This window comes from Alternaria ethzedia, assembly GCF_023757985.1.
Source record: "Alternaria ethzedia strain BMP 0044 chromosome Unknown scaffold_14, whole genome shotgun sequence".
In the NCBI taxonomy this organism is placed as follows: Eukaryota; Fungi; Ascomycota; class Dothideomycetes; order Pleosporales; family Pleosporaceae; genus Alternaria; species Alternaria ethzedia.
The window spans coordinates 134,065-147,299 of record NW_026056207.1 but is presented as its reverse complement, the minus strand read 5'-3'; the positions used below and the strand labels follow the sequence as shown (position 1 = coordinate 147,299).

The window sequence follows — 13,235 nt, the reverse complement described above, 5'->3', positions numbered from 1 at the left end:
ACATCGATATGTACCTTCTTTAGCATCCCAAACTGACTGCCGATGTTGGATAGCCATACGGAAGCATATGCGAACTGATGATAAGCTTTCCCATCGAAATTGTCATAGCGCGGATTATTTCCTCCATCATGACGATCGAGAACTCGCGAGAAAACAAAGGTATTGTCGCTATAGAACACACTGGCTGCCTCATGGTATATCTGTCGACAGACCAGCAGCAGCGGTAATCCCAAGTGGAAGTCGTGGGTGAACTCATAATCAGCGCCGATTCTGGACTCGAGTTCCGTCTCAAATCTGGCTGTCAGGGCGTGTATTCCCTCATCTGTGTCGTAATTTCTTCGTTTGGGTTCGACCGCATTGTAAGCATCGGTGTTGTGAAGGAGGATTGGTTCGGCGCGCTTGAACAACTGTTCGTAAATCAAGTTGCGGATCTCGCCTGGCCGGTCAAGGAATGAGGGCTCGCTTGGATCGGCTGGGTGTGAGTCTTGCTTTGGAATTTGCATCCTGGCGATGGTGCTGTACTCAGTTGGATGGAATTATGCTATGAACGATGCGCGACGTCAGAGCGACGAGTTGTGAGCTACCGCGAGCAGCTCCAACTAGAACAAAAACGATTGTGTACAGATTGGAGGTGCTTGCCCGCAACGCGGTCGCGACAGTGAAACTTGGCAGCACAAAATCGGAGAGCGAATGCTGATATCGTTGCGCGCCAAGCATGGAACTCTGCCCTTGCGGAGTGTAACAGGAGGGTCGTCGCCCAGAGAGAGACGAGAGCAGTAACGACAAGCTCGAACTTGGCGGCGAAGGAAGTTACGATGCCACCGAGCGAAGAGGTGAGATGCAGCTCCAAGGACGCGCCGTGACGATTGTAAACAAGGCGAGGTTTGATTCAGGCGCCCATCACGCCTTCCCATCCTCGAAGAACGCCAAGACACACGTGATTATGTAGCTAAACTACAAGCAGGGTCTCACAAAAGTCTTGTGAGGAGGATAAGTTATCTCAGATAAAGAAATCGTAACTGAAGGCCAGAGGTAGCAGATGGTATCGACGTTTATGACGACCGTTCTGAGAGCTGTGTCTGTGAACCAAGGCTGACCAGCCAAGCGCCTGCGAAGGCAGTGTGGTAGTACCTATTCTGATCTCGATAAGTTTCGTGCAATCGGGGGTTGTAATCATGTCGAATACCTACCAGATGATGAAGGACTTCCAACGGTAAAGTGCTCCAGCAGCTTCATAGTAGATCTGGTGACAAGTGAGTAGTAGGCCGCTGCTGACCGTGGTGCATATGATTCGCCTTACTATCACATATCCCCTGTGCAGCCATTGTATTCAACAGGGTGCGATATGCCAGGGAAGCGATAAAGCAGGAAAGCGCGATAGTCGAGATGATGGCAGGAGTGGAAGTCCCATGAGACGAATGAGGGAGTGGATGCAGAGCGGGAGCTAGGTGAGCCTAACCGTAATGGTAAGATGACGAAAGCTGCTGACGTTGTTCTTGTTGGAAAGACGCTGCTTCACCAAGCAGTACACGATGCAGTCGCGGGGTTGTGAGCGACTACCTTGCGTGAAGACGTGAGTCGTCCGTGCATGACGCGTTCCGAGGCGCATGCACAGCAGATCATCAACACAAGACGGGCGCATCTCGCATGTGAAGGGGCAAAGACGCTTCGCGAATCTTGTGAAGGCGGAAATACGACCGTACACATCTTCACACGCAAAAGATGGAGTTTGCCTTCATGTGGCGCAGTGCACAGCCACAGCGTTGATTGGCCCACTGCAGAGCTCCCCGTGGCTGAGCATGGTTACGTCAGAATGCCTGTCGCAAGCGCGGCGTCTCGAGCAGGTTGCACATGGGCAGTCGACTCCCTGTCGCTTGCATTCCATAAAAAGGTTGTTGCTCCTGCACTCGTACACCGAAATAGAAGATACCCCTCCTGCCCATATCCCGCGAAAGACACCTGATCGCTCCTTTATCTCTCCTTCACCTACCACCCTACCTCGATACCCCGCGAAACACGTCTCGCAAGCATGAGCGGCCATGGAGATCCTCGATTGCTCTACACAGTCGGCGGCATTAAAGCCTACCACATCCAGCAGGGCGAGGAGAGCCCTCTCACACCCTCAGGGCCACAGACCCTCTCGCTGCTAATGGTCCCCACCAACTCGCCCTTTGCAGACCTCAGCAACACGCGCGGCCAGAACGAAGCGCCCGAAGAAGACTTCTACCTACACCTCAACCTCCCCCCGGAGCTAGATCTCCCCCTCCCCGCGACCACACAGATCTACCACCAGCCACCGCGCAGCTACCTGATACCGCGATGGGACTTGGGCCCAGAGAGCGGCGCCTTCACACGCATTGAGTTCCCGCCAATTGGCAAGGGCTCGACATCGGTCACGCAGGAAGATGTGGATACCTTTGAGACCATCTTGGCACAGTGCACAGCCTTCCTCGAGCGTGCGCAGGCCCCCTCACACGAGAAGGGCAAGGGCGACATCAAGGCATACAACCCCCAGGACTACCAGCCAGGCCAGGGCTACGCAGGCGCTGTCAACAATGGCGAGGTCGTTTTGGTCGACGAGGAGAATGGCAGCGTCGTCGGTGAGCTGGCTGAGGGTGCCATGATCCACGCCGACCCAGCATTGCAGCAGGGATCCAAGAGTATGTCATCTGAACCTTTTCCGCGCGCAGGTCACTCATGCTAACACAGGTCAAGATCCCGTCGAGATTGTCGTCTCGCCAGACGGCAAGCGCATCGACATCCGACCGCTCGAAGAAGACTACCTCGAAATGGCCCGCCATCCCGCATACAAAGACTCTGGCCTCGTCCAGAACGCCGCCGCCGCATCTCGCCTCGTTGTTACCGGCTCCAGCTACCTTAGTAACATGATGGTATCCGGTGCCGAGAACTTCATCAACAAGACGAGGCCGAACGAGAAGCCCATGGTCTTCAAGCCTGCCACCCACGAGCGCGTCCGCAAGATCAACACCCTTACAACCGGCGTCGCTGGCTACTCAGCCAAGACTGTAGGCCAGCTTACCAAGTACGCCCAGAACGCTGCAGCAGGAATGGCAGGCCACAAGAAGACACACGCCAAGAGCGTAAACCCAGACGGCACGCCCAACACAAACTACAAGCCAGGACTGTTGAACAAGAGCTTGATCGCCTTCTCCACAGTCGCTGACGGCATCTCGCACTCGGGTAAGCAACTCCTAACCAGCAGCGGAGCCGCAGCCAGCGCCGCCGTCGGCCACAAGTACGGCGCCGAAGCAGGACAAATCACCACCAACCTCGCCGGCGGCGTCAAGAACGTCGGCCTCGTCTACATCGACGTCACAGGCGTCAGCAGAAAAGCCATCATCAAGTCCGTAGCCAAGGGCATGGTCGTCGGCAAGGTCAAGGACAAGAAGGGCAATGAGCAAACCGTCATGGTGGGCGGTGGTGATGGCGGCACCATCACGCCCAGCGACTTGAACCCAAATGTTGGTGTGTCTAACAACAATGCCCCGCCCAACCAGTCTAGCACTCCTACGCCTGGTGGTCAGGTTTCGTTTGGTGGTCCGCCGCCTAGCTACCGTCAGGGTGTTGGTGAGTCGCTTGAGGGTCAGCCTGCGTACTATCCTCAGGAGAAGAGGTAGAGCGGGTTATGAGATACGAGGTATGAGGTTATGACATGGAGCGACTGGCATCGCATGTAAAGAGTTGAGGTAGCTTTCTTTTTCCTAGTTCGTTTGTGCGCTGTCTGCTGTTCTAGCGATATACACTTTCAATGAGAGATGTTTTCAAAACTTCAAAACTTCATAACTTCAAAACCTCCAAGTCTTTTGAAGTCTAGTTCTCTCTAACTTGCTAACACTCCGCCCCGTCTTCTTTCCCGCATCTCGAACCGAGCGTCTCTGTTCAACGTGCCAAACTCGACAGAGTCAAAGCTCCTTTCCAAACCCTCCGCGGAACGTAACTGCTCCGACACCTCTCCCTCTACAATTTATGCTCCTCGGAACACAGAAGGAAGGGACATATGAGAACGCTGCGATTACTGTGGAAAGGAGGGCATGAAGGGGGCCAGGGCGAGTCCAGCACATATTCCCAGCAAGACAGTACTATAATATACACCCTCCCCCTTGTTAGCCGTAGGAGTCGAAAATCGCGATCTCCTCGAACCGCGGAAGAGTGGGTTACTGTGAGCTATATAACAACGGCGCGAGCAGCTATAGAGGGGACAGGAGGATATGATGGTGAAGAAGGGGGCCGGGGCGAGTAGAGGATGTGCATGTGGATGTGGCCACGTAGTAGAGTCAAAAAAGCGGTTTCTCCTCAGATTCTGGAAGCAAGGGTATATGACAACACAACGCCGCATCTGTGGAGAAGAGAGTATGACGGTGAAGGAAGGGGGCCGGGGCGAGTGCAGCACACATTGATCGTACTATGACATGGCGCCATAGTCGTCAAAGAGTGATCTCCTCACAGCGCAGAAGGGTCGTCAAGTGAGAACTGTGGAGCGTAGGGTATCAAGATGAAGGAAGGGGGCCGGGGCGAGTACAGCACATATCGACAGCAAAGACTCTATTATGATGTGGCCACGTAGGAGCAAAAAGAGCGGTGTTAACCCCCCGGGGTGTCTTTCATGCGCTGCGTTCCAAGCGGATGGTTCGCGTAAAAGGCGGTGATGGTTCGTTACAGAGTCCACCTCAATCCTCCGGCGACTGACTCTTGTTAATCTTTACGACGCCTCGGTACCTTGGTGCTTCGTGCTTTGTAACGGCGAGGTTGGAGTCGGTCGGAGTCAAGGTCCCCCGTTGTACCGACCTCCCCGTACGGCGCAGTCCTCGTCTCGGTTTTCTCGGTTTCCGCGTATCCCGTATGGCGTCTCTACGGCGCAGTTCAGCTCGAGTCGAGTCGCCTACTCCGTTGTTGCATTGAATTGCGAGGAAAGTGGAAAGTGCGTGACGGGTGTCTCGTACGAGTGTGCTGGCTCGGAAGATACCGATGTAACTATGTAACTGCAATGTGGATCTGTGGAGATCCTATACCGCAGACTTCCCTTACAATTACTTCGACTCAGACTTCCGTGTTAAGAACTGGGACGACTTCCCGCTTCAGACCTGCGGCTGAGTCGAACGTTCCGGTCTGAGTCGAGAAGTTCCATCACGACTCGCCACCTATATTATCACTACTCCTTCGGTTATTACAACGTTCTGGGTACCGACCGTCGCCTGTCAGTGACCGTCACGACACCTCGGTACTGTAGATCATGACGACTCAGTCAATGTTACTGTTCGGCCGCTTGACTTCTAGAGTCATTCGAACGTTCCATCTCCATGCCCCATCACATCTGCCACGACTCGTCCCTCTATAACACAGTTCTCGCTATGAAAACGGGCTCATCTTAACTCGCTTCCCCTTGCTGTGCTATAGTATACCCCTTCACCACCTCATAATGGCGTTCCGAACCAACGAGGATACGCATCCTGCGTATCGTACGATCGATCGCCGCGGGTGCGCCGTGGAGTTATTGACAACGTTCTGTTGTGATAATACCTGGGTAAGGGTAGGTTAACTACAGCGTATGTATGTTGAGCTAAGCTACCGGTATGGTATATCCTCGGTTGATGGACGGTAGGTATATCGGGATCTACGCGTATACCCTTACCACGACGACTATACACACGCCATTCAACCGTGGTCCGTCACATCACCTCCGCGCCGCCTCCGTCTCCGCCTGTGATACTTGATTGAGGTCGTGCCGCCTCACGACTCGGGGGGTGTGATGTGCAGTCTGCACGTCAAGTCAAAACTGCAAGTCAGACAACCCCCTTCCCCTGTAGATTATACCACCCTCCCACTATACTTCCCCTCCCCCCATATCACGACATCGTCACTTACGTCGGCTCGGCACCGTTGGGAACCGTTAAAGGGCGCTTAGCATGGCTTGATACGCGATTGGTATATGTTTCATGCTTTATACGCCCCCTGTCTTGCGGCGCGCTCGCTTACCCTGAGATGATGGGCGCGCTTGGCTCTTACCTGCTTTACTGAATTGACGTATACGCTTGGGGGAGCATGGAAGGGTTGAGATGAGAATTCTCCGATGCAATGCCGTTGGCTGATCTTCGGTTGCGCGAAGAGGCGTGTTTGGGGTGGGCTGTTGAGAGCGCGCGTGGAGGGGCTTGGCGGTTGTGGGATTGTCGAGGCTGGTGTTGACGTCGTTATTACAGCGTACTTGACTTTTACTTTTTGTTTCTGTTTTCTGCGTGTATGTGTGCTGGTGATTGCATATATCGCATATGTGTGGCTGAAGGAAGGAGACGTAGAAGTGTGGACGGGAACTAGGTTGCAAATGTTGTTTTGCGGCTACAGGCCGAGGTAGTCCAACGGACGGATTGCTACACTATAGAAAGAAGGAAACACACAACTACAAGGCTACCGATAAATGTAGAATTCCTTTCTCATCCTCTGCTTCCTTTTCACGTCCCACATAACGCCCCAAACCCTACTGTAACCACATCGTTCATCGTGGTGGCTGCCGTCCCGTCCCCCGTAGACCGATGACTTGCAGCCGCGGAGCCTACGATACAATCACCACACACACGCATGCACAACATTCACAGCTATCAAAAAGAACAACACATACCTGCATCTGTATCTACACCCTCCCAGCCCGCCATCCCAACAAGCATCCGCTCACGCGACTTCACCCGTAGTCGCAGTCGTAATCGTTGTCGTCGTCGCCCGTCGTCCTACGTAGCACATGACCACTAACCGCTTCGCTACACCTGCATACCAGCCTCATTTTTTCCACCGCTGATCGTCCTCATCGCCGCTTCGCGCATGTGACCTACGTCACAGGTGCATAGCTATCCTGGCCAACGACTGCAGTTCACGATCGAAGTATCAAGCATGCATCGCAGTAAACAACCGGACAAAGTACCACAAGCGCATTACGCGATACATTCCATATTTGCTGCCGCGGAGTGTGTCTCGCGTGACGGCTCATTTGGAAATGGCGATGAAAAGCCCAGCACGTGGCTGAACAACCATGATAAAACAACGCCGCCGTTGCGCCGAAGTCTACTATCTGTGGAGACGCGTATCTCCACGACGGGCTGTCAATGCGATGGGCAGATCGAATCGATTATTGAACGGGCTGGGGAAGTGGAGCTGGGTTGGAAGCCAGCAACCAAGGCAAGCAAGTCATTCCCGCCGCGTGCAGCCCAACGGACTGCGACGGCTTCGAAAACAAACGGTGCAGGTGGTCGGCCGGGTTCAAGTTTCTTATTCCAGACCGTATGTGAGGCGAGAAAATGGGCACGAGGGACCGTTGTCCGGGACGGGAAGCATCAACGTAGTTAGGCAGATTGAGGCGTATAAGAGAAGCAAACATCTCTCTATCGTGGTTTCTTTTTCGTTTTCATCTCGAGTATACCGTTCGAGAGAGAAAACAAAGTTACTACCTATCTACCAATCACACTCACCTACTTCTCTTTACGACTACACACCTTCCTACCCAAGTAAGAAGTCTACATTTCAAAATACAACCATGCTCTTCGAAGCCCTCAGCGTCCTCGTCATCGGCGGTTTGAAACTCACAGCCGTGGGCCTGGCGTTCAAGTGGATGGCGAGGTACTAGAATGGTCTCATCACGTCTGGGAGGAGTGAGGCAACGATGGGAACTGTCGCAGCCAGTCAGAAGGACGAGTGGGGAGGTTGGTGCAATTGCCCCGCTGAATGGTGTGAGGCAGGCGCGGGGTAGTTCACCGGGAAGGGACCACACGAGCGAGCGACAACGGAACGGAGCCGCTACGACATCAACACCAACACCGACATCAACACCAACACCGACATCAACACCAACACCGACATCAACACCAACACCGACATCAACACCAACGATAACACCATCTACCACTCCATCCCATCCCATCCCATCACGAGATCCACAGCAAAACACCAGCACACCGCACCATGGCAGACCCCCCACAGACCTTCACGTCCCTGCCCATCCTGCCACTCAGCGCCGCGCTGGACCCGGCTACAAAACCGCAGTTCCTGCGCGACCTGCGCGATGCCTTGTTGAACGTGGGGTTTTTGTATCTGAGCGAAACAGGGCTGCCGGAGGGGTTGGTGCAGGATGTGATCAAGGAGTGTGGGCGGTTTTTCGAAGAGTTGCCGAGGGGGGAGAAGGAGAAGATTGAGATGAAGAATGAGAGGAGCTTTTTGGGGTGGAGTAGGGTGAGTATGTGATTTCCTTTTGAGTTTGTTATGTTTCTGTTCCATTTGTCAAGTTGAAGTTAGCAAGTTGAATGAGAGAGAGAGAGAGAGAGACGACGATTATGCAGATAAGACGATGGTCTATTACAAGCTATCGCTATGCTACGCTATGCATGGTGTGTATACGGAAAGAGAGAGATCAAAAAATATATCAAGGAAACTATGATACAGAGAACCGAAGAACGAAGAAAGAAAAAGAGAAACCGGCCGTAAACCCATAACGCGTGTATCACAATAAACCTCCAATGCCCTCTCTCTTCTCATACGAACGCCAGCTGCAAAAACAGAAGAAAAAAAGACAGATAACAGAATCACCCGGGTATATCCCAAATAGACGACGCCAACAATATGTACTCGACGGCCGTTAACTTGCACACACACACTCTCTCCTGCCATTACATCCATCCCATCTCTTCCTCGTAACTCAAAACTTTTGCTTTCTTTCTTTTGGTCGTCAAACGACTCGTCGTAAAATGCATGCTGACAAGAATCCTTTCGTCGTAGCTCGACAACGAAACCACGGCATTCAATCCAGACCACAGGGAACAACTCGACCTCTCGACTCCACACGCACTACCCGGACCCGACGCACCGCTGTACCACAACTTGCTCGCACCGAACCAATGGCCGTCGGCTGACCATCTCCCGTCTTTCAGACCAGTCTATGAGGACTACATACGGCGCATGGCGCACATCTCAACGCTCTTCACGTCGCTCATCGCAGAGGCGATTGGCTTGCCTGCGGAGGCGTTTGAGAAGTTCTTTGATCGGGACCAGCAGCACAAGCTCAAGATTGTCAAGTATCCGGAGGTTGATATAGGTGACTTGCCGGCTGGGGCGAGCGAGATGGAGCGGAAGAAGTGGGAGATCAAGCGCCAGGGCGTGGGTCCGCATAAAGATAGTATGCTCACCAGCTACCTGCTGCAGGCGTCCGATCAGCTCGGCCTGCAGGCGCAGAACGCAAAGGGCGAGTGGATAGACTGCAAGCCCATACCTGGTACGCTTGTTGTGGCGATCGGGCAAGGCATGGAGGCGCTGACAGATGGGGTTTGCGCGTCAACTACACATCGCGTTCTGAGTCCGCGCAAGGGAGAAGGGGCGCGGTACTCGGTGCCGTTCTTCCAAGGCGTGAGCTACGACGCGCAGTTTGAAGCCATGGATGTGCCGGACGAGGTACTACAGCTGAGAGACCAGGCAAGGAAGAAGCGCAAGGACGATGTGGAGTTTACGTTTGTGAAGGGCAGATGGGGACACCTCGGCGAGGCAACGCTGATGAACAGGATCAAGAGCCATCCCGACGTTGGCGAGCGGTGGTACCCCAACGAGCTGAAGCACATCCGCGCGCAGCAGGCAGCAGCGCAGGCGTCGTCATGAAGGCGATGGCAACCAGGAGAGAGCCTGTAGTCGTAGTGTAGCAGACCATGCCCGACACACGCAGCACCAGTGGCCTCGGATTCACGTGAAGCTTCCGTTCCGTCAGCGTTCCGTCAGCGTTCATGCGGTGTGACAAACAATCACACGAGAGCACTGCCGCCATCGTGATCCAGGATCAAGGGACAATACGGTGAGCTCATGTCCACTTCACATGGTTGTGTATCGGCAACGCTTCCCTATGCAGGACACAAGCGAGCGGAGGCGAGCTACTGCACCCAACGGCGCAATGCGATTGGGCGGAAGCGCGCCCGAACGCATGTATCCCATGTGAGCGGATCCGCGGGACGCCACGCAAAGCCTCCACACCCTAGCCTTGGCAACAAAGGCTCCGCAGCACCCAGCGAAGAAAAAGCCACGCCCGAGAAATTCTGCTGGCCACCGTGTTTCGGCGTTACGGCGCTACTATGTCCATCGGAAGAAAACGTCCGATAAAGGGACGAGGCAAAAAGGGCCGGCGGAACCGCTGTTGTAGACCTTTTCTGCCCTGGCAAACCACCCGATGCTGCATGCGTAACCAGCGTCCGGTGTGTAGCGTAGTGTAGCTCGTAGCTGGCTCGTAAAGTGTATTTGGCATACCATGTTTCAGCGTCGGTGGGCCCTATCCGCACGAGGAAATTTTAGCAGACTTTCTGGCGCATGTGGGGCTAGCTTCCATGCATGTTTCCCTTTCGTAAGTTTACAAAAGACAAATACCATGACGGGTGGCCGATGTCGTGTGGGTGTGATGGATGGGGGATGGATGGATCCAGGGCATGGGCCAGTTCGAACGGATGCTCGGATGTCGGGAAATCTCGGTTGCATTGCTCCTTCAGGAACGCGCTGGTCTGCGCAATCGCACCATCGAAAGCCCCCAGCGAACCAGACTAAGGGGCGTGGGCGAGGTGGAAGCGAAAGGAAGCCAGCTTGGAAGCCCAAAACGCGGCCGACGGCTCAGAAATCTCGCAACGAGGCCCCCGGTCAGGCGCGCGCGCAGAAAATGGAGGATCCACGGAATGTTCCATTTGCTCATTTCCCTTCTTCTTCCGCTTCCACCATCCCATCATCATCGTATCCACCTCTTCACCGTCCATCGTGCCCTAAGCTAGTCTCCAGGAACGCACTAGGCTGTAGCGTCCCAAGCGGGACCTCTTTGCACCACGGGCGACTGCAATCTTGATGCGATCCCACAATCCGCATGTGGGGCCTTCCGTGTTGCTGTTTCATTGCGCTTCATGCGATCGTGGGGGCAGCGACGTCGACGTCCAAAAAAAACTTGAGGTGATGCGAAATTGTCCGACGCTGGGGGCGCGCTTGAAAACGGGTGCCGCGTCGTATAGCGGTGAACCATGAACGTGTGCCTGGTTCTAGCGTGTGAAAACCCAAAGGATCGAGGCGGCGTGGTCGTCCCTGCCAAATTCCCGCGAGATGGATCTCGTCTTGCCGTCATCGACAGCATCGAGCGGCGGCGCGTGCTACTGCTTTCGGAAGGGCCCTTGCGGAACAATTATGATATATCGCCGAGGAATACAGCCTATCGTGACTGTGCCGCGTGGTGCCGCGTGTCAAGGACATTTTGTCCCGCGTCGAGAAGATTGCGATGAAGGAGCAATTTGTTCCATGGCGCGTGGTTGCGTCTAGTAGATTGCTCGATGTGGGTGTTGTGTGATCGAAGGATCGTCTCCCTGGTACCCTTGCCAACGGTCTGCAGCCACGTAGGATTTGCGAACATGTTCAGACGAGTCGTGGTCATACTCAATGCTCAACCTTCATGTTGGACTGGTATGGCTGGTAGATGATGTGCTGTCCTTGCTCGTTCATCATCTGCGGCTGGCCGTGCTGTGCGTGCATCATGGGCATCTCGCTGCCATGGCTAACCTGGGGAGGGTAGCCTTGCTGGGGACCTACAGGGTAGGAGCCGTAGGGAGCAGATGTGTGATGTTGCTGGTGCTGATGCTGAGGTGGGCCTTGGCCTTGGACGGGCTGGTGATGCATAGGAACACTCATGTGTCGTTGGTACTCCGAGGCATGAGGCGAAGGATGCGAGGTCGGTGTACCGTAACCGGACATTGGCATCGGCTGAGAAGTGACCATGGAGGCGTTCTCAAGAGGGTAAGACATGGCTCGCGCGTTGCTCTCCATGACATATGGGCTTGGGTATGACATGTTGGGCTGCTCAACCGCATGGACCGACGCATCCTGCACTGGCATGGAAACTTGGTGGTGCTGTTGCTGAGGGTGGCTGGGGTGAGGACTCCAGCGAACTCCCTCGTGCTGTGGCGCTTGGACTTCACCCATGGCAGGTGGCGTATCAACGTGCGGTGAGGAGACGTGGTGGGCGTACGTGTGCTGCGACTGCCAGTGTCCAGGTTGAGACACGGGCGTCGCTATTTCGGGGACTGAATGTGCGCTCCTCGCCGTTCCAGTAGACATTCTCCGGGGTTGGCTGAGCATCTGAACCCGATCACTCGGTGAAGGTGCGCCTGCTGGAGTGATGTCAGCCTCCATGCATCGATATCACATTGGGTGGAGAACAAGGCTCGCGCTTCTCGCCTCGCCTCGGCGGGAAGAGGAATCCGACGTTACAGATACTGCACGTCGCTCAATCGAGCCGCCAGACCGGAATGCGGGAAATGAAGCAAAAGAAAGATGTGACATGTTGCGAAAAGAGGTTCGGCTGCACCAAAACGGTTGCGGCCCGAGACACCAAAAAGCAACCATGACAAGCCAACGAGCTTGTGAGTCGAACAATTGGACAGTGCTTTTGCAGGAATGAAATCAATAGTACGTACCTGCTCCTGATTCTGGGACTCCCAGTGCCGATACGGCGTGTGACAGGCGGGCGCGGAGGACTGCGTTCTCTTGCTCGAGCTCCTCGTTCCTCCGGATGAGGTCCATCATCTTGGTGGAGGAGTTGTTCTCCAGTTGCGCAGTGAGGTCGCGAACCTGGCGTTCAAGAGTGTCGATGTGGTCTTTTGTTCTTTGACGGATGGCTCGCTGTGCTTCTCGGTCATTCGCTCTCTTTCGCTCGAGTTGAGCGGCGGTGAGGGTGGTGACGCTGCGGGTGCCGGCTCTCGAAGGTCGCTTCTTCGCACCGGGAGTGAGCTGTCTGGCTTCGGAGCCAGAAGAATGGCCTTCGTAAGGCGGCGACCTCTTCTGCTGGTCCATGTGAGGCGAGTGGTAGCTGGAGGTACTCATGAAGTCACTCCTGTAGGCGATAGGGTCTCGGTAGTGGAGAATTGAAGTCATCGAGGATCCGCGAGAGGCGGTGAGAGTATATGCGATGTCGACGTTGCTATGTCAGCGTGGCCCAAACGAATGCGGTCCAAGCGTTTGGCAATATCAGTTATGTCTGTACAGGCGAAGGGTGCTCCCGTGCTTTGGGGGGAGAATAATGACGAGGGATGAGGGGTGCTCTGTGCCGTGTTGCAGATGCGAAGGAAGGATGATGTCAGTCAGAGACAGATATTAGAAACAAAGTCAGGGACGGCACGACCAAAGGAGCGAAGCAAAATGGTAGAGAGACAGGACTGATGGTAGCAAGACATGGCTGGCAT

The 13,235-nt window shown here is 54.6% G+C and overlaps 3 protein-coding genes across 3 annotated transcripts; 2 read left to right on the top strand and 1 right to left on the bottom strand.

Annotated features, from left to right (window-relative positions):
• Window positions 1-2,029: 2,029 nt before the first annotated feature.
• J4E87_006190 (uncharacterized protein) lies at window positions 2,030-3,638 on the top strand (the record flags this gene model as incomplete). The annotated part of the gene is made up of 2 exons (XM_049377795.1): window positions 2,030-2,660; window positions 2,710-3,638. The coding sequence occupies 2 exons, from the start codon at window positions 2,030-2,032 to the stop codon at window positions 3,636-3,638; spliced, it is 1,560 nt and encodes a 519-aa protein (XP_049232362.1).
• A 4,324-nt stretch (window positions 3,639-7,962) lies between these two features.
• Window positions 7,963-9,642, top strand: J4E87_006189 (uncharacterized protein; the record flags this gene model as incomplete). The annotated part of the gene is made up of 2 exons (XM_049377794.1): window positions 7,963-8,229; window positions 8,773-9,642. 2 exons carry the CDS (start codon window positions 7,963-7,965, stop codon window positions 9,640-9,642), a joined length of 1,137 nt encoding a protein of 378 aa, XP_049232361.1.
• A 1,791-nt stretch (window positions 9,643-11,433) lies between these two features.
• On the bottom strand, window positions 11,434-12,846 carry J4E87_006188 (uncharacterized protein; the record flags this gene model as incomplete). Its single annotated transcript, XM_049377793.1, has 2 exons — window positions 11,434-12,164; window positions 12,471-12,846. 2 exons carry the CDS (start codon window positions 12,844-12,846, stop codon window positions 11,434-11,436), a joined length of 1,107 nt encoding a protein of 368 aa, XP_049232360.1.
• Window positions 12,847-13,235: the final 389 nt, after the last annotated feature.